Source organism: Amblyomma americanum, chromosome 1 (genome assembly GCF_052857255.1).
Source record: "Amblyomma americanum isolate KBUSLIRL-KWMA chromosome 1, ASM5285725v1, whole genome shotgun sequence".
Lineage (NCBI taxonomy): Eukaryota > Metazoa > Arthropoda > Arachnida > Ixodida > Ixodidae > Amblyomma > Amblyomma americanum.
Window position 1 is genome coordinate 313,496,227 of NC_135497.1, and position 21,207 is coordinate 313,517,433.

The 21,207-nt window shown below is 40.6% G+C and overlaps 1 protein-coding gene across 2 annotated transcripts in view; it reads left to right on the forward strand.

Moving 5' to 3' along the window:
* Positions 1 to 18,266, forward strand: part of LOC144115360 (dnaJ homolog subfamily C member 12-like) — a 30,160-nt gene extending 11,894 nt beyond the window's left edge. For both annotated transcript variants that reach the window (XM_077649717.1, XM_077649718.1), the window contains exons 2-5: positions 4,318 to 4,396; positions 6,959 to 7,089; positions 11,937 to 12,012; positions 18,075 to 18,266. In XM_077649717.1, coding sequence (XP_077505843.1) covers positions 4,318 to 4,396; positions 6,959 to 7,089; positions 11,937 to 12,012; positions 18,075 to 18,166 — 378 coding nt within the window. In that variant the 3' untranslated portion in view covers positions 18,167 to 18,266. The remainder of the gene's footprint in view (positions 1 to 4,317; positions 4,397 to 6,958; positions 7,090 to 11,936; positions 12,013 to 18,074) is intronic.
* Positions 18,267 to 21,207: the final 2,941 nt, after the last annotated feature.

Here is a 21,207-nt window from a genome sequence, read left to right on the forward strand (position 1 = left end):
AAAGTGCTAGCTAGCCCAGCAAAAAAAAAAAAAAAGGTCCATTTGGAATCAAATCTAGTTGGGTAGTCCTGTTGGCGTCGTTACTTCCAGTTGGGCAGTCCAATTGGTTCTGCTGTCCCAAATGAATAATCCAACTGGGAGGTCCAATTTGAACGTCCTTGGAACGTCCACTTGCACGTTCCCTTTGGAGCTTCCAATTCGAAAGTCCAGTTGGAAGCTAATGATTTCCTTGAGTGGGATCTGCGTATTTGTTTCTACAAGCACAGAACAGTGAACTAAAAATAAGTGTGTTCTTGTAAAAAAAGATGTTGGAATTATGCTTAATCTGCTATGAATTCTTTTACTTTTTTTTGCCATCACTGCAGTTGTGATAAATACAATTAGAATTTTGTTTTTTGGGTCATCAAAAATCCTGGAGCCGAGAGCTAAAGGCAGATAAGACTGCCTGACAGGTGCACCATGTAAAGATACAGAGTGTAGGGATACGTTTATAGCAATACTGTGGGGCAATGTGCACAAAAGACACACACACACACACACACACACACACACACACACACACACACACACACACACACACACACACACACACACACACACACACACACACACACACACACACACACACACACACACACACACACACACACACACACACACACACACACACGCACGCACGCACGCACGCACGCACGCACGCACGCACGCACGCACGCACGCACACACACACACACACACACACACACACACACACACACACACACACACACACACACACACACACACACACACACACACACACACACACACACACACACACACACACACACACACACACACACACACACACACACACACACACACACACACACACACACACACACACACACACACCAATGCATTTGATGGAATGAAAGAAACAACTCGAATAATGGAATAAATAAGGACATGAAGCATAATGCACCTAGCGGGTGCCAAGTCAACAATGTCAACATATGTCAAGTACCAACAGTTGACAGTAACTTTGCCCAATAGACATGCTCCACTGGTTCTGTGAGGATCCAGTGAATAGGGTATGTAAACGCAAAGGAAAAAGTCTTTCAGTCACATATATTGAACTCTTCTGTGTTTGTCACCTCTTCAGGCTTGTAGTGTTCCTATGGTTGGACTGTCATGCATTCTTACCTGTGGACCACTTAGAGCTGCCACTTAAGTTGAGAGCCATCAGTTAACCTAATATTGCAGTTCGAGCATCAAATTGGAATGCCCTTTCTTTACCAATTGGTTCCAAATACACAATAGGAAATGTTTACAACTGGAAGGCCCAATTGGAAGCTAGTGTATTTTCTTTAACTGGGTGGACATTCCAATTATAGCTCCAAATTGGTTCAAGTAACTGTTCTTTTATCTATAACTATCTGCTATAACTGTCTGTTCTTTTATCTATAACTAGGAAAAAACACACATCAGCTTTTCAGTATATGCTTAATAATATTCATCTTGCATCTGTCCTTGAGCATAAGCACCTTGGTGTGACACTAACCTCTGATTTCAGATGGGATTCGCATGTTAACATCATCACATCTAATGTACTAAAACAATAAAGGCCGAGTTTGGGCGAGTTGGTTTTCCATGCTGAACGTAAAAGCGCAAAAAACAAGGACGTAGAATAAGCACACAACACGAGCGCTCACTTCCAACTGATCTTTATTACATGCAAGAAATAGATTTTTATACTCTCGATAATGCCGGCAAGGCATTACCACCGAGTGGTGAAAGATAGAAGACAGTCATCGAGCGTCACACTTGAATGATAAAAGATAGGACATCTCTTTTTGTGAGAGCAGAATTGACGGAGCACTTACGCAGTCATCCCCAGCTCGCGCTATCTCCAACGCCTCAACAATTTCGCGCGTAATTTGACATTTGTTCCCGTAAAGAATTTTGCACTTGTGAAAAAGAGGACGACAACCCTCTTCTTCTTCTTTTCCTTTGCTTTTGCATTTTAGACAATGAATGCTCATGTGCCCCCCTTTTTTTTGTTCACAACATAGTCATGCTCACCCAATCGCTCATTTAGGCATCTTCCTGTTTGGCCTATATAATATTTACCACAGGATAATGGCACTTTGTAAACAACACCTTTCGTGCATCTCGCGAACGGCTTTTGATGCCTGATCTTGCAACCAGTTTTTCCTGGGCTTTCTGATGTGCTAAGCTTGCATAGTGAACTCAGCTTATTTGGGGCAGAGAACAACACGTCAACGTTTACCCTGTTGCCAATTTTTTTAAGACTGTGCGAAAGCTTATGTTTTTGCACTTTTACATTCAGCACTAAAACAAGTCTTCTTCTTTAATAGGCACCTTAAACTAGCACCCTCTGAAACAAAATTACTAGCATATAAAACTAGTGTAAGACCAATTCTAGAGTACGCCGACAACGTTTGGTTTCCCTTTACTAACAAGCTAATTAAAAAACTTGAAGGGGTACAGAAAAAGGCACTAAGGTGTGTATATAATAAATACTCCCTTACAGACTCACCAACACAATTACTAAAACGTGCAGAACTCCTAACCCTAGAGAAAAGAGCAAAACTTGCAAGACTTAAAATTATGTATCAGCTAATACACAACCAACTAAAAGTGCCCGCTGCAAAATACATAACGACCACAAAGGCTAGATCGACCCGCCGCAACCTCACACACAAATTAAACGAGTTTCCATTCCGTACTGACATATTCAAATACTAATTTTTTTTCTTGAGCTACATGCGAATGGAACAATATAAAACCAGATATTACTAACAGCTCATCATTAGATACGTTCAGTTCCCTGGTTATAGATCACCTGTTTGTTTCCCAGTAGTTCAAATTCAAATTAAAATTCCTTATTTATCCAAGAAAACACAATAAAAGTGTGTCCAGCACTGTTTGGACCCATGGCCGTAGGCTAGTTATGGGTCCAAAAAATTGAAATTCTATAATGCAGACACTTCGTGACATGCACAATAAAAACTTGGAAGAGCGGAAAGAGGAATATGTACATAATAGAAATCACAAGGAAAACATAACAAGGAACGGTGGCTTCAATTAAAAAACATGGTGCATGTTCAATTACAATAATAAATGGGATGCGAACAGCAGATACATGTACTTTACCGCATTTAATTCATGCGCTGCAATGAGAATGCATTTAATGCATTCTCATTTTCCACACTTTCCTATTCTGTCCTGCTTTTTACTGTTTTGTTCGTGCCTAGACTGAAATTACAGCACTAACAGCAGCTGATTTCCTTTTTTTGGTATACTTGTCACCATGTTTCCAGCCTATTATTTGTACCTCAACTTGAATTCTCTAACCGATTTTGTAACTGTTTTTGCCATATGTTATTGTTCAAGTCGTTTTACTTACCAATATGTGCACTACACCTGGTTGTATCATTCACAGCCCTTCCTCTTACAGTCCTTGATGGGACTTACAGTATCAGATAAAAAAAAAAAAACACACACACAGTTGGGAATTTTTTATTTGAAAAGCCCAATTGGAAAACCTTTTTTTTTTTGCCTGGGAGGGAACAAAGTGTGCCCAAAAAGATGAATTTCTTGGTTATTTCTCTAGTTGAAAATGGCTTTTGGATATTTTACACCAAGATGACAACTAGTTAGAAAACAGGAAAAAGTCTGTTTGTCACACATAATACTAATAGAGTAATCATGAAATGAATACTCAAACTTTGTTCCCTTTCATATTGGAGGGACCTGTACTTGTGATGTGTGTATTTTTTTCATTTTAATATTGCATATTCATGAAAATGCATGCCAAGATCAGCGAAAACCTAACAGCTATGCTTCTGTTTCCCTTATGTGATATCACTTGCACTGTCTTTTTATATCTGCATTAATTATGACAGCGTACTGTTATTTAATCGATTCCTGCAGCAAACTACAACTAAACTGCTTGAGTTGGGCTTTTGAGTGTAGGGGTGTGAAGTTGTAACATTCAGCTATGTTGTACAAAAGCACATAAAATCCACTTTTTTTTTTATGAGACGTTTTAAATGCATGGTTCATTTTGACATGTGCAGCTCGAAGTGATAACAAGGTTACTATTTTGCCATTACACATAAATTCACTGTAAGTTTACTATAAACTGTATGTGAAATTACTAAGCTAGAGTAGAAATTCTTCTCCAATACAGGTGGCCAACATTGATCACGTGCTTGCTATTTTATGCACTTCTGTACAGCTGTTTTTCAAATTAACGAAAATGCATGTAGAGAAGGGTTTGCTCCTAATTAACATTGCTTCAATTTGCAGGATGAACAACTTCTTTGTGAATATAAGGTGAAAGCCCTCAAGTTCCACCCTGATAAGAACCCAGGCAACCCAGAAGCAGGTAACCTGGAGGCATCTAGGCTACCCGCACTATTAGTTTGCTGGATGGGGTGCTAAATTTTAAAATTTAATTCTGTATCATTGCATATGGGCTGTGGTGGTTCAGTGATTAAGGCTTTATGCAGCCTATAACATAAGATTCCAGGTTGGACTTGTGACTGTAACAGCTACATTTTGATGAAAACAAAATACATAAATACCTATGCTTTTGTGTACATACAACACACCATATACCGGATGATTCTTTCAACGTTTACAGATCTTTATTTTAAAAAAGTGTGAGATACGTCAGTGCGATGCATGCAGGTAGATTGTGCAGCAAGGCGGACATTATGTACATGATATAGTTGCATTAATAGATGATTGATTAGCTAAAATTATCCCATGAAATTTTTATTTTAGATCTTAGGGGGCAAGATTATATTGTGAAATTAAAGGTCGTCAACATCGAAGGTGAGCCTAGTTTAAAAGGGGCCCTGAAATGATTTCGATAGACATATTCTAGGGCAACAGATCTGTAAAGGTGGTCCTTGTGGGTATTTGAGTCAAATTTGAAAGCTCTCCATGGACCATATATAATTTCGAAATAATTTTTAAAAATTGCTGCTTGCAGTAACTCGCAACCGATTAGGGCGACACCCCTCACCATGTGTCCCTTACCCTGATGGCATCAGTGGGCAGAAGAGCCAGCCTTCAAGCTTGCCCCGTCTGCCCACTGATGTAATCGGGGAAGGGGATGCACAGTGAGGTGTGTTGCCCCATTCGGTAGCGAGCTACTGCGAACAGCAGTTTTTAAGAATTCATTCTGAATTGTAGGGTCCACGGAGAGCTTTCAAATTTGACTCAAATACCCGCAAAGACCACCTCTACAAATTTGTTGCACTAGAATATGCTCATCGAAATCATTGCAGGGTCCCTTTAAAATTTTCTAAATTGGAAATGTGAGTTGAAATGTCAAATGCCAAAAATGCACATTTGAAAGCTCATTGAGTTGGCTTTCATGCATTGCGTGTTTATACAGCGGTGTTGCTGTACATGGTAACATCGCCAAAATCAAGTTAACTTCTACATCATCAAATACACAAAGCAGGAACCAACTCAGTGAGCTTTCAGATGCATATTTTTTATGTTTGATGTCTCGAACCACATTGCCAATTAAAAAAATTTAAAAACAGGGCTCGCCTTCGATGTTGATGGCCTTCAATTTTGCAGTATGACCTTGACCCCTAAAATAAAAATAATAAACTAGATTAGTTAATATTGGTTAATTAATAATTAATTATTGATTGAAATCAGGTACGTAATGTCCACATTGCTGTACAGTCCACCTGCACAAACTACACTGATGTATCTCCCACAGTTTTTAAAATAAAAATCTGTAAATGTTAAAAAAATTGTCCTGTACATGCATGATGTTCATAATAAGAATAAACCTGCAAACCATTCTAAACTGTTCCAGTTTCAAGGAAGTGGGGAAAAAAATAAAAAATTGACTTTCAAATATATGTAAGCTTTACAGTTGTGCCTTATCCAAGTTATCATATTAAACCAAACATGCAGCGTGTAACTGTCAGCTAGAGTTGCAGTGGTGGCTCAGTGACTGTGCCAAACTACTACTCAGCATGAAGTTGCAGGTTCAATTTGTGGTTGCATTTCAAAGGAGGCAGATATGTTTCTGTACTGAGGTCATGGTACACATTAAAAACTGGGGGTTCGAAATTAATCCAGAGCCCTCCATTATGCTGTACCTCGTAGTTGCTCCCTTAGCTTTTCTTTTTGATGAGCTTAATTGTAATAACTGTTCTTTGTTTGCTTTTGTACTCATGTGTGCTGGATTGGAGAGATGCACACTTTAGGAGCACATAGGTAGCATATGTGGTGGCTGCTGATAGTTTTGAGTTTTCATAATGGGTGCAGCAGTTGCAGTGTAAATCGCTGCAGAGCTGCATGTGAAAGAAGTGTGATCATTTTGCTTTGCAAGGACAAAGCAGAAATGAATAATTTGAAAAAAGGCAGCTGCGTCTTCTTGGAAGGTAGTAGGTATTGTGGCTAGATGGCGCAGTTGCCTGGGAACCACTGCAGCTATTTTGCCATGCGATATGTATATTAATAGCCCATTTTGGGTGGAACAACGCAAATGGAACACTGCTCCACTAAAAATGAAATATTACCAACTAGCTCAATTGTCCAACCTACTATACTATTAAGTAAAACACGTTGTTGGGCTAGTTGATGAATTGCATTAAGGAAAATAAAACCAGCCAAAAAAACAGATGTATACAGGAAACTGAGAAGAAGACATGACAGAGGCTGTCCTGCCTCTGACCTGTCTTCTCCCCTCTGTCCTGTCTTCTTCCCAGTTTCCTATATGTGTTTATTTCTTTTTTGGCCGGTTTTATTTTCCTGCTACACTATATTAACAGCTGTAGTATGGGCAGTCTGAACATGGCAATGTTGTTTGGCATACTTTGCATAGATAGACAGGTTCAAGTGTACTGTGCTTATGTGTTTAGCACTGTGTGTTTCACTGTATTGAAAGATTATTCTGTCTTGTCATAAACAGCTCAAGAATTCCAAAGGATCCAGGAAGCACGAGATGTCCTGCTGGATCCTCAGAAGCGAAAAAAGTATGACAAATGGAGGAAATCTGGGCTCAGTATGCCGTTTCAGCAGTATGTCAACCTTAATGTGACGGTATGTTTTTTATGCCATAAACTGACCAGTGGTTTGCTCTTGAGGTTGCATTACATTTAAAAAATATATTTTGAGAACCTTGTCAAAACCTTGCCAGGAGTCTCTCAGCACAAAAAAGTGAGTGTGTACTGCACAGAAGACATATTTCAACTTAGTAAGGCATGTTGCCGGGCTAATTGGTTAAGCATTTTGAAACTGAAAAAAAACAAAAAACAAAGAAACCCTGGTGCAAAAAAATTCACACGGACAAAAGAGACAAGGAGACAACGGAAAGGCGCCAACTTCCAACTGTCTATTGCACAAGAAAAGCATGTACATTTCCGCAGTGCTAGAATTATAGCTCAGTAAGGCATGTTGCCGGCCTAGTTGGTTTAGCATTTTGGAACTTGGAAAAAAAAAATATATTTTAAAATGTATTTTAAAACATATTTTAAAATGAGTGGGTCACTGTCATGTATTCGCAGGTAGACTAGAATTCTTTTTTTTTTTGTGGGCTATGAGGTAAGACGAAATATTAAAGGAGGCCTGAAAACACCCTTGCTAGTTTTTTCATGTCATTAAACATAATTTGTGGCATCTGTTTGTATTCATGTGGTCCGGTTCATCACTGAAGATGAAACGCCACTGTTGGCTAGTTTTCTTGTGTGAAAAAAGACAAGGGCACCTTCACAGGCGTGTTGGCAAAAAAGAAAATTATAAAGGTGCAGCATGATGGCGTATGATTGCCCGAGCACAGAATTGCCACTGCTGGCCTGTACAGGGCTGGAAATGTGCACCTTTAAAGCGGCCTTGAACCACCTCTTGAGCATGAAAAATTTATACATTCAGCGAGTAGAGTACATCACCTTGAACATTTCAGCCAGGTTGCACATTCCTATGTGCCACTTCATGCTCAGAAATGAAGCTCAAAAGTAAGCTGTCCATTTCTCAGAGTGACACTTTTACTGCTATAGCTGTACAAGGGACCTTCTCTGGAGTTAACGATGTCACTGTTGGCACAGTATTTAGGAACTGAAAACTGCCACATTCTCCTGCTGACTGAGGAGAGTGTTGTCGAGGTGGCTGTGAGACCTAAGGTACGGGAAGGGGAAGGCACTTTTGAGAATGTGCAATGAGTGGTCTAGTGATCCAGGTGTGGTTGCAAGTGGATGCGCTTATGGAGCAGAGGGGTGGCAGCACTTAATGCTGTCACCTCTTTGTCCCAAGGGTGGTGAAAAGTAAGGTTTTTCTTTCTGATTCACATAGCTGTGGGGCAGCTGCTGTGTAGCTTTAGCACCTGTACTCTTCTGTGCTGCTGCTTCTCCTGCTACCATTGCTGTTCCTGGAGGTAACAATGATAGTAGGGTTATCCAGGGCAGCGGTGACCAGATTTTCATTACAAAATAAAATAATTGTTTCACTAGCAGCAGACAATTTCTATCGGCTCTTTGCATGACACAAAATTCTATGGATCTATGCACATAGTTTTTTTCCATATTCAGTTTACGGTGTCGTTGAAAAATTTTTGGTAATGGTGACATTCACTAAAATAGTTCTAAGCATGCTTTTGTATACCTGTATTGCCACTTAAAATTAAAGACAGGAGAGAATGGAGGAACAAACAAGGTGGGAGGAAAACTTTCCTTGGCTTTTTTCATTCTCTTGTTCCATTTGTTGTGTTGTTCTGCTGCAATGTAGCCTTGCAGAGGCATTTTAAGTTTCAAATGGAGGCTTTGAGACTTAATCCAGTTTGGCTAAAAGATGCATAATAATGCAAGGACAATGTCCTATAGTTTGTTCATTACAAAGTTCTAGCATACTGTGCAGTTTCTGTCATGTACGTACCCGGTTGAAGAAAACATTTGGGACCAATTGAGTTCTTCAATTGGTCTCAGTGAGTAGCAACTGGAAATGCAGAAAACCAACTGGTTTTAATTGGATTTTGAGTCCCAATATGCCACCCCCTTTGGCTGCTCCAATACCAATTGTAGCTCTTTTAAGTTCCAAATGGCTTTAGAAGTGCAGTTGGCATTCCCAAATCGAGTTCCAGCTCCAGTTTGACAGTACATTTTTCATTTGAATTCCCAATTGGAATCTGCATTCCCAAGTGGAGCCCCAGTTCTAATTACACAGTCTTACATGTTTCAGTTGGCTTTTCAATTGCATTTCTGGTATCAAGTAAGTCTTTCAGTTTCCAATTGACCTCCCAGTTTCATTCTCGGTCCCAACTGCATAGTTGAAACAGTTTGTAAAGTTCCAATTTATTTTTATTATTGGTGTTAAATTCCGCTCGGTTGACCAGTTAGAGTTTTTACTCCAAGTAAACCTTCAGACTGAATAGTATTGTCCATATGTGAATCATACTTTATGCACACTAAAATTGAAATTTGAATTGCACTCCAAGAGTGCAATGTGTGTGCCAGCTATGATGCCAGCTAGGGTTAAGAAATCCAAGCAAGCTGGTGGTCACAGAATAGTCTGAAGCTGCAGTTGGCTTCCTAGTACAAAAAAATGACAACATTGGATAGTATACAGTTAGACTTTGCAATTGGAAAGGCCATTTGGAAGTCAGTGATTCCTTGAATGGGATCTGTAAATTTGTCTCTACAAACACAGAACAGTGAAATTTAGATTAATAAAAATACTAGCAGGTTAGTCTGTTGAATTGTTTGCATCATTTCCATCATCAGTGTGGTGTGAATAAATGAACTGACTTCACTCCATGGACAAATGCCACTTGTTCCAGCAGCAGTGTCCCATGAATGGGGTACAAGTAGGAACAGGTTGTATAAAGTTCTGTTGATATGAGCTTATGTTTGTAGTGTGCGACTGTGGTGTTCATTGAATGAATGTTCAAAATCATGCCATTTTCATGATTTAAATTTTCTTATAAAAATGTTGGCACAAGGCAGAGCATCTCTCAACAGTCCAACTGGACTAAATTTTTTTTCACTGGGTATCGCTCCGTTAGGTCAGCCTGTAACAAACTGTGTGCCAGCTTTGATAAAACCAGTATATCCCTGAACTGTTTTCATTTGAATGTCATGTCCCTAAATGATTGTGGTCGCTGCGGTGGCTCAGTGGTTATGGCGCTCGGCTGCTGACCCGAAAGACGTGGGTTCGATCCCGGCCGCGGCGGTCGAATTTCGATGGACGCGAAGTTATAGAGGCCCGTGTACTGTGCGATGTCAGTGCACGTTAAAGAACCCCAGGTGGTCGAAATTTCCGGAGCCCTTCACTACAGCGTCCCTCATAGCCTGAGTTGCTTTGGGACGTTAAACCCCCATACACCAAACTAAACCAAACCTAAATGAATGTTGCAATGTGGCCAGTTATTATTCAGATGTTCTTTATGTGCTTAAAAGTGGATGGTATTGAGGAAGCAGTTGCAACTGCTGCTAATAGCACATGTGAGTTTGTGGCATGCACTGCAGTCTTAATTTCTCTTAACTGAAAAGCTGCCAGGTCAGGTGGGCACCTTAACAAGCGGTACATTGCAGTTTAGCTGCTGCATGTAGCATTAGCTGTGGCCACAACTTCTGTATACCACTTGTGGTGGTTCCCACCTGAAATGGCAGCTTTTCAATGAGAAAAAAATGCAGACTGTTCCTGCTGCAGGATTTTGCAGAACTGCTCCAAGTGATAAAAATTAGAGTCGGATCATTTTACAGCAGTCATCAGCTCCCTCTGTGTTGGAACCTGCAGAACTCATTTGCATCAAGTAGAAACATCACTTTGTGTTTGGGTACAGAAAAAACTTTAATGGCCAGGGTTCTATGGCTGTTACACTTTTCAGTAAGGCTTCAGGAAAATTGAAAAATCTTGTTTGTAAAAGAAAAGATAAATTTACTCTTTAACACCGAGCGTCACAAATTCAAGACATACCATTTGCACACTCTTTACTCATTACCACATGGAGCCTGCATTACAGTGTTTGATGTCATCATGTTCTTAGTAGCCAGTGCTTTCCGATCAGAATGTTTGGCATCTGTATGAGAAAGTTATGTAAAGAAAAAGGGGGCACAAATGTGTGGCTTTCAGCCAGTGTTCGACAACTCCTCATTTCTCATTTTCTGATAAGTGTTGCATAAAAAATAGGTAGACATTTGTTGGGTAAAAAATTTTGTACTGTCCCTGGTCCTTCAAGGTGGTTCAAGGCCTTTGAGTTGGTCTTTCAAGCAACTCAAAATAGATGCACAAAATGGGCCAAATGCTAATTGTTTCTTATTGCCGACATACTGATTTCTCAAATTTTAGCAGCACTAACAAGGTTTTGATGTTGGCCTTTGAATGGATGTACTTTAACTAGCATTATTTGGAGGTAATGAATTTTTTCTTTGATTCCTTCATAATTTGGACATAAACGGTTAATGGTCATCCTACACAATAAAAAACATAGGTCCAAAATGTTAGCAGCAAGCAGCTCATAACATTACTGTATTTACTCCCATAAAGGACCCACTTTTTTTTCTGGAAGTTATGAAAATTTTGGGGTGTGTTCATTACTCAGGGATCCCGGCCGTGGTTGCTGCGCTTTGTTGGAGGCAGAACGCAAAAGGTGCCCACGTGCTATGCGATGTCAGGGCGCATTAAAGAACCCTGCAGTTGGTAAAAATTAATCCGGAGCCCTCCTCATAGCTCGCGTGTCACTTTGGAATGTTAAACCCCGCAGTTTGCATTTGTTAATTTATATTTTGACAACCAAAATGGCAGGCGAATTCATTATTTGAGTGTGTTTGTTGTGTGAGTAGGTAAATATGGTTGGTGCAAAAAATTAGTCACTTAAATGAAACTTTTACTTGTCAGAAATGGAACAGTGGTTTGTGTTAAACTAACTCTTTTTACTGTTTCTCTCTTTTTTTAATCAGTCCCTGCATTGGGTCACCAAGAAGACTAAGGAGCCCATGCTAATGGAGCATGGGTACCAGGTGCCTATGGAAACACGTATGCAGCTTTTTTTGCTATTTTATGCTGCATGACAAATGTACCGCTAAACGATGCCACAGAATTTGTCTTTTTGGTTGCCCCTCATCTACAAAAAGGCCAAAGAATAGAAATGAATGCTAAACTGTGAAGAGCATGATAGAGGTTCCCTTTGAGCTTATCATTTCCACCATGGCAACGGAATAGTGCAGTGGAGCCCAGATGTGTTTGCTTACAGGTATCAAAACGCTCAAACCATGAAAGATGCACAGACGACAGCTAGAAAAGAAAAAAAAAACATGTGGCTGCTGCGTAAGACTCAAAGGGAGCCGCTTGTTACCATTGTGTTTCATACGAGAAAAGTTTTGTGTGTGAAAACTTACCTCAACATAAAAAGACCCCTGTGCATGCCCAGGTATATCATCTTGCCATTTCGGCCTGTTGGGCCATTGGCTACAACTACCTGCCAGCCTCGCTCATTGTCTGGAGTATCTTGGCAGGCATAAGTGCCACAGGCAGTGATGCTACTGGTGAAATGCAATTTGAAGCACATTGGAGCAGAGGAATGCTGATTTAGGAGCAATCTGGAGCACTAAAATTTCCAATCTGGAGCACTTTGGAGGTTATGTTTGCCTGAATCAAAGGCACACGGCACCACCCAATGCAAAAGCAGTAACTTTGGAGCAGTTTGGCTTATTTTCCTCAATTTTCATCAGGATGGTGCAGTTTACCTGGTTTGGCGCATTTGGCACAACGCTGGGGTCAATGCACAGGCCATGCTGCTGTGATCATTGTAATGAAGGAAACTGAAGTTAGCAAGGCCATGCATGCTGACGATGTTCTTAAATGCGATACCTTTCCCCTGTGCCCTACATCATGGTAGATGAAATGGTAGATGGAAGCTCAACATAGAGGCTGTTGCAGGGTCACTGCAGTGCTTAATGTCTGGCTTCATTGAAGGGGGTCTCTATTGATTCGAGCACAGGTGGAGAGGGAAATGAGGGAGAGAGAGAAAGCAGCTGGCAGCCTGTTTTACGCATAATTTTAAAGGTTAGAAATCATTTTTAAAGATTGCTGCTTGCTTAGTTTATGTCACAAACTTGAAGCAAACAATCCCCACACTATGCCAGTGTGCTTGTTGTTGTGTAGCCTTGGAGCTGAGCAGCAACTCTGGACTGATTTGTGGTGTGAGGGCGTGGGTCTCCCTTTTTCTTCCACATTTTGTGTAGTGCTTGTGGTGTGAGGGCGTGGGTCTCCCTTTTTCTTCCACATTTTGTGTAGTGCTGCCAGATTTGTATTTTTCTCCAGCTCGGGTTTTACAAAACACAATTTAATGGCTCTTACTAAAAATAACAGCAAAATTTTCGAAACGATACAGGAGAAATGTCTCGACCACCACTGACAAAAAGAATAAAGAAATGTTTGCAGCTTCGGATTCATGCAGTCTACATTCTAGCGTGGGGGGTCACAGATTCCTTGCCAATATTGGTGGGGGGTGTGAAACCCCCCTGACTTTAAGCACTGAGGGTCAGCCAAGGTTCTGCCAAGGTACATCTTCCATCACCCCCATGCAGGAGTGGTTTGCAAACTGTGCATTTGAAATCGTAGACTTCGAGGTGTGTTATGGAGTAGCTGTCTTGTGAAAAGCAGCAGTCAAGAGTAAATCCCAACAAGAAAACAGTGGAGCATACCTGAATATTTTTCTTAGCGGACCTTATTGGCCATGGTGCAGCTGTGTCTGGAAAATTTGGAAGCTGTAATGAAAGTGAAATGCAAAAAATTGTCCTTCAATGTATTATGTCCAAAGGTTATTGGATGAACACTACTGATAAATTCTTGACGCTGTGTTCACAGTCTGTGGAAGTGTGCAGGAAGAGTGGGGGGTCATAGCATCGTGGTTAAACTTTGCCTTGCATATATGCGGCTGATTTATTCTTTGCTACATGTTTTCACCAAATTTGAGAATGTGTTGCCATGCCATAGCAGTTTTTCAATACATTTCCAGGGACTCGGCATTAACCTGTAAGAAATTCTCCTTCTTTTGAATTGATGGGGTTAGTTTGAAAGCTCTGTAAAAACAAGCTGCATGATTAAAACACTTGACTAAAATGAGAGATGACCTAGTGATAGCAAACAAAGCAAAAAAAAAAGCTGTATGTAAATGTTACTAGAAATGCATCATCAAAACGTTAGTTCCTCTGCACTCCATGTTCATTTACTTTCATTAGTTGAACTGTCTTTCAAAGCAGATTTATTTGGCTGCCGTTTGCAGAGGTAGAGGCCTCTCTCTTCTGTTCATAATGGTAGCTAGAGGCTTGGCACTAAGTTGAAAAGTGTGCGTGCGGGTACTAAGATATGAAAAATAGCCTCGCATTATATGTGGTGTTTTACAGTACTTTTCTGCAGGCAGAGTTAGTGCAAGTGCAGATATTGCACTACCTTTTAACAGGTTCACCGCAGCAGCGATTTTTGGATGCCTAATCCCCGTGTGTCATGGCCCACTGGTGGACCACCCAAAGGGGGGATGCGGTTTTCGAACAAGGGTTTTGGATGAGAAATTTTTAATTTTTTGTTGTAAAGCGATGTAATTTGGCACTTATTGGGAAATGCTCTAAATGAATAAATACAAAATTTCACATGTACCTTGAGTAGTTTTGACATTGTAAGTTTTTATGCGCTTCATTGCTATACCAAACTTGCAGAAAGCCTGGTGCGTAGCTAAACATGTTGGGAGCCTAGAGTCAGTCTTAAATTTTAGCCAAAGGAATGGTTCATGCCATGACATTCTCCAAATATTTTTATCAACCTAAGTTTTTCCTATACAGAACATTATATCCATGCATGCATAATGCACTGATTGCCATCATGTCAGATTATAGTGACAGTGTTAAAAAATAGGAAAATAATTCAGAAATCTTGAAAAAAAAATGCAGCGCAAAAACCGAAAGATGTAGAAAGAACAGACACCAAAAGCGCTTGTGGTGTCTGTTTCTTTTTGTCCGTCGTCTTTTGCGCTGCGTTTTTTTTTTCTTTCAAGATGCTGTACCAACTTGCTCAAATGTCAGTATTAATTCATAAATATAAGAACATCACTCCATGAATAGTCTATCAAGGAACACAATGCAACAAAGCACATGAAAATCCATGAAGTCATTGTAATGCTCTGCTTTCTGCAATTAGGGCAGTCAGGTCAAAAAAATTTTTCAAGAAAACTGACATTTTCATGGAGATCTCAGCCAGTTTTCGTTAAGGCCACCAAAAACATTTTGTAAAGTCACTTATGGGCTGTTTTTGGGAAAATCTTTCAGGATATAATTAAGAAGTTCTTATGATATGAAATATGAAATTTGATGTTTTCTGGTGTTGGTGCATATGAAACCTGGTGTTTTCTAAAATTCAATTTTTTTCGAGATTCGCGTGATTTGAAAGCCGTGTCAGCCCTTAAATTTCTTAGGCGCAGCATGACGCAGCAGTGAGCCACTAACAAAACAAGCTTTAATGAGCTGTCAACAGATGGCATTAGCAACCCTGTATGTGGCCTTAAGCATGTGTGCTTTCCATGGGCCCTTTGGAACTTACTGAGCTATCTCACGGCTTCATCGCATGACTTGGTATTTGTCGCCGTGAAGCTTGCATACATGACATGATCCACTGGTGACTCACAATGCAGTGACCAATTTAATGAACTTCAAACAATGTCTGCGAAGTATCGGCTGCTCCACTTTATGGTCATTTGTGCTGCGTTAAAATATGCAGGTGTCATTATAGTTATTGTGGAATATAAAGAGAGCTCCATTTGGAGCCATTTTGCACAACACAGGCAGTTGAAGAGGAAGTCTAAGCGAAATTTGATGGCAACAGTTTAGTTTTCCTGTTCGCTTTCATAGGCAGCACCTTGGCATGAAAAGTGGTTTAAAAAGGCATGTCTGCATGTCCAAATAATTCTTGGTGGTAGTGGTTTGTGTTTAAAAAAAATACAAAGAAAGAAAATACAAAGAAATGGAAGGAAAGGATATGTTCAGGGAGTGGACATACTCCTTTGTCATTGCTTGCTTTTTTTTTTGGAAATGATGTTGTGACCCGGATTATAACTTAGAATTTGCCTACACCAAGTGAATACTAATTTTTAATTTATAGTTTGTTTTGGTTTCAGCCACTGAACAGTGGTTACGACGTCAGAAGCAGGTATAAGATCTTGCGAGGCATATAGAAACTTTAATATAATCACTGCTTTATCGTCTATTTCACTCCATCTCTTACGCTAGCCTGCTTCAGGAACCAGAATAACAGTGAGTGAAGGAATGGCTGCTTTATTGCAATTTTTGTGTGCCTCACATAACCTCAGCCTTACCTATGACGTCACAGCTGCCATTTGGCTACTGAAACCAAAACCAAAACTACATGGCTGGAAAAATTCGATAAGTTATTTACTGGATTTAATCGAAATTCACCTTGTGATCTGTGTTGAGTAATGTCCTGCACATCGTTCAAAAGCAAGAAGCAAAAGTACACTTTAAGAAATTTGCTGTCTAACCTTTGAAGTGCCTGATCTGCAGCCAGCAGAAATATAAAGGGACAGGTGAGAAGATAGGGAGGCGAAACAGATAGGAGGGGAAGGAAGAAAGGGTAGGGGAGAGAAACTATTTACAACTATATACAAAGTCACAGTCACACGAACACATTCACACGAATAAAGAAGGACATAACTGTTCGTGTACTGCTGTCCTGTCATTGTTCCGCACCGTGCATGTGTGGTCACTGTAAAACAGTGTACACTACTTACACACACTGTACGCAAGCCATGCATACCCTGTCTCATCATGGTGCGTCGTGCGCAGCTTAGTGTTTACTAGCAGCCGAGGTTGGGCTTCCGGCTGCTTTTTTAGTGTACATGGAGTGTCCCGACATTGCGAGGCTACCAGTCTAGGAGTAGATTAGACATCATGCCTGTCTGCTCTATGAATAGATAAAGGCCAAGCAATTCTTGAGTACAAGACCTGTTGGGCTTGCTCAGTGGCTATGGTGTTGGGCTGCTGAGCTCAGGGTCATGGGATCAAATTACAGCTGTGCCGGCCACATTTCGATGGAGGGAAAATGCAAAAACGCCCATGTGCTGTGCAATGTCAGTGCACGTTAAAAGAACCCAAAGTGGTCTAAGTTCGGAGCTTACTACTATGGTGTCCCTCATATCCCATGCATCGCTTTCGGATGTTAAACCCCACATACTAGTTTTTGCGTGTGCTTTTGGCTGCAATATGTTGTTGGCATGTGGAATGTCTATTTTACAGCGAGAGTTGTTATAACTTTGGTTTAGCCATATATCCCTGCATTCTGCCGTGAAATCTGCAGCACCAGCTGTAAGACCCCAATTACTTAGTGAATTAATTTAACTTAATTGAATGCAATTTAAGTTAGTTCCATTCAGGTAAATTCAGTCTAATGGCAGCCACCTGCCACAGATTGCAGGTAGCAGAGTGAAGAGAGGGTAATCCCCCTTCCTCCACAATTAGGAAAGAGGACAGATACAGAAAGTGCGAAGGGGCAGAGAGAGAGGGGGGTGGAAGGTGACGAGTGGCCAGATCAGAGTTCGCTGATTCACTCTTACAGCCAATGATGTAGATTTCACGGCCAAAAGCAGGACTAAATGGCTATACCGAAACTATAACAGCTTTCGTCGATTAGTGCGCTGAGCCGCTGTAAGCTTAGCTCTATATATTTTTCTGTTTTGGCATTGTGCAGCAGGATAGCCTCATGTAAACACTTGTACTTGGCTTTAGCAAGCTTGGTGCCTTAGTGACGCACAGTTTGAAAAACTACAAAAAGGTGTATGAATACAGTTCGTGCAAGAACAGATTTTTTTGCTTGGTTACATATATTGTGAACTCTTGTTAATTCAAACTGATGCTTTGCTCCCATCAGCATTATGCGTTAAAAAGGCTCATCTTAATTCAAACTCTGCATAGTCCAAATAAATTATGGTCCCCTTCGAGTTTGTATTATTGAAAGTCGACTACACTTGTTATAATAAGCAATACTTTTTTTTTTTTTTCAAATGTTGGGTACTTGTTTGTTGTGGATTGCAGGTGTGGACAGCTCAGGCGGTGCCCCGTCAAGTTGGAGGAGCAAGGAAACTGCCGATGAGCTGCTAAGAAAATTTCGAAATTACGAGATCTGATATTATGTTGCAGGCCAAATTGTGCTTCCCTGCAGTAAAGGTCACAGTACCTGTGTGTATATGTATTATGTTTGCCGCAATAAAAAAAAAATCAATGACACTCTGCTGTAGTCTGCAAATTAGCTAGACAGCGATGGCTAGCATGTTCCAGTTTTGACAAGCCAAGTTGCTTGTACAGACACCAAGGAACCCACTGTAGCAGGGGCTCACTGAACTAGCTTCATTTATTGGCTGCAACCTTGGGTAAACAACTAGCATTCTTGTTAACTTGAACAACCTATACTGAACAACCGATGCATCACAAGCCCAGTAAGCCTCTGCACCTGAGTGCTTCCGAGACGGCTGCATGCTAAAGACAGTAGCTGTGCCATGTTGCCGCTCGTTTCCATGATTGCAATTAACTGGCAAGGCCTTCTCATAGATGAACAGGAAGACTTGAGACCAGGTGTGTCAGAGGAATACCTGCCAACAGTGAAACTTTTTCTTAGTATACCCTATACAGCTGTTATTGTAAAATGTTCTTTTTATGTATATTTACATACAAGTGCTACTATATTCTTGTAGCTCATGTATGCACAATTCCTATATGCAATTTGAAGCAAGAGGTGTTAGTAAAGGAAACCATGCCTAGTTGTACTGTGCCATGTGTGCAATGAGTAACGCATAGTAATACAGCCCCACAAGACTCGTTGCCTATGGAGGGAGCTAAAATTCACGAAAATGTGCCCTATGCTGCTATCGCTAAAATTGTATAACACTGCAGTGTGAGTGAAAACCATTATGCGAGCTTAAAATCTGCAAAGTTCAGAACAAAGGAGCTTTGCACAAGGATACTATATTCAGGCTATTGGAGCCAGAAAGAATGCAGGTGGACATAGCAGTGTAAAGGTAGTGTATTTGCAGGTTTATTAATAAATCGCTTCCATCATTTGCAAGCAGCAGCAATACCTTTTTCAGCAGCTGGACCATATGAAATTTCCTTTCGAGTATTCTGTACACGGACAAACTGCCTGCCATTCACTGAAAGATGGCACAGTGTGTGGCACCAGTGGGGAAGGAACACTGCCGTTCATTTTATGCATGGAATGGAGTATAAAATGTCTGTCGTACTAGCCATGAAGGCAGTTTTCTTGTTTGTGTGAATGGTGAGTGAAAGGCAGAATGTTCAAACTGTGTTTCACTGAAAATTAAGACAGGTGTTCGGTGTGCCCAGCACAAAAGCAGACGTTAGATTCTGCAAGAAGCCAAAGATATTAATAATATAGATCTTGATACAGAAATTGAAACGATTGGCAAGTTTTTCATTGTAACCCACTTCTATGAAACCATGTGTGCTTTTTGCTTATATGTTTTTAAATGCTAAAAGAAGCGCCAATTACAACGATTTATACATACCAACTGAACAACATTCTGTAGCAGATTTCAAATGACTATCTCACTTCATTTAGTGATAAAATGCAACGAAACTGCACTAAAATTATCTTTGTGCAAGTGTTGCAGTCTGTGAAAACATGTAATTGCATGAACTACAGCAAAAAGGTGCTTAAAAAGCACGTAACTGGCAGGCTAATAGCTCATCGGGATGTTAAATTACCACTGGCAGTGCTCTAAGGAGCTTTCATGCAGTGAGTAAAACTGAAACCTGCAGTGCCATTGAATCTGGAGCTGGCTACCGTATCAGTTGGATAGCGTCCAATGACCATGTCATGCTAGATGAAAAACACCCAAAGAAAAACATGAGTACTTTGCCCAGATGGACTGCACAACTTTGAACTGCATCCCGCTATAATAAGAAAGGGAGAAGAGGAAGGCAATACGTTTGAGCACATCTGGGACAGAACCGCTAGATGGCATAGTTGATAGGTGAAACTCTTTAATAAGACAGGACTAAACGCCAATGCCTTGCAAGGAAATTCTATCCTACTAAGTACAGCCTGAACCCTGAAGTGCACATACCTTATGTGGTTATACTTGGAGGTTGGACTTTTCGGTATTTATACCGAAATTTGGAATTATTCGGAATTTATACCAAAAATTCGGCGGACTTTTTGTCATGGTTATTGCAATAGAATGCAATTTTCATTTTTTTTTTGACAAATAGTAGTTCCCAAGGAAAAAAATTTTACTTTTCTGGTGATATATGTGGCACCTTTCAGCACTCAAAAGTCAATCTTAAAGATTATCTTGGGTGGTTTGTTAGCAAACGTTGTCTAATACAAGCTGCTAATTAACATACAAATGGTCCATGTTTAGAGTAGTGGTCGCATGTGAAACACTATCGCCGGAAAAGAAACTAAGTGATCAGGCTGCAAGACAAAAACGTAATTGCAAGCTTATTTCTAAAAGCAGGGCTGTGCAGCAACCCAAATAAATATTTAAAGAAAGAGCGAAAGCAACAAGCAAGCAACATTTTCTTCCTTTAGGCAAGTGGAACTAGGCCTTTCTTTCTATTTGCCTTCATGTCAGGATAGCTTTACCTGGTAGTGATAAATGCAGCTGTATTTGTTGCTTACGTCACACTGCTCACTCCTTCAGTCATGGAACGAACTATGAAAGCAGCAAACTCCTCATAAGAACAACAAAGTTTCAGATTGGAAAGAAAGAAAAACAGACCGTGGCCAAAATCCAGGAGACGGAGGGTCTCTGATCACGTAGACCATGTGATGACAGCAGCGATGGAAGTGCCGGCGGATCGTCGTGGAAGCCAGAACATGGCACTTTTTTGTCATGCTTGTGCATGCCTTTAAGTTGATGGTGGCTTATTACAGTTATAAACATTGTAAGTGTCCTTGGGTGCCATGCGATGGTTTGGTTTATGGCTTAGGAGGGTTTAACGTCCAAAAGCAACTCGGGCTATGAGGGACGCCATAGTGAATGACTGGAAATTTTGACCACCTGGGGTTCTTTAATGTGTACAGACATCGCATACTACATGGGCCTCTAGAATTTTGCCCCCATCGAAATTCGACTGCCACGGCCGGGATTGAACAGTCTTTCGGGTCAGCAGCCGAGTGCCATAGCCACTGCAGTGGCTGCATGTC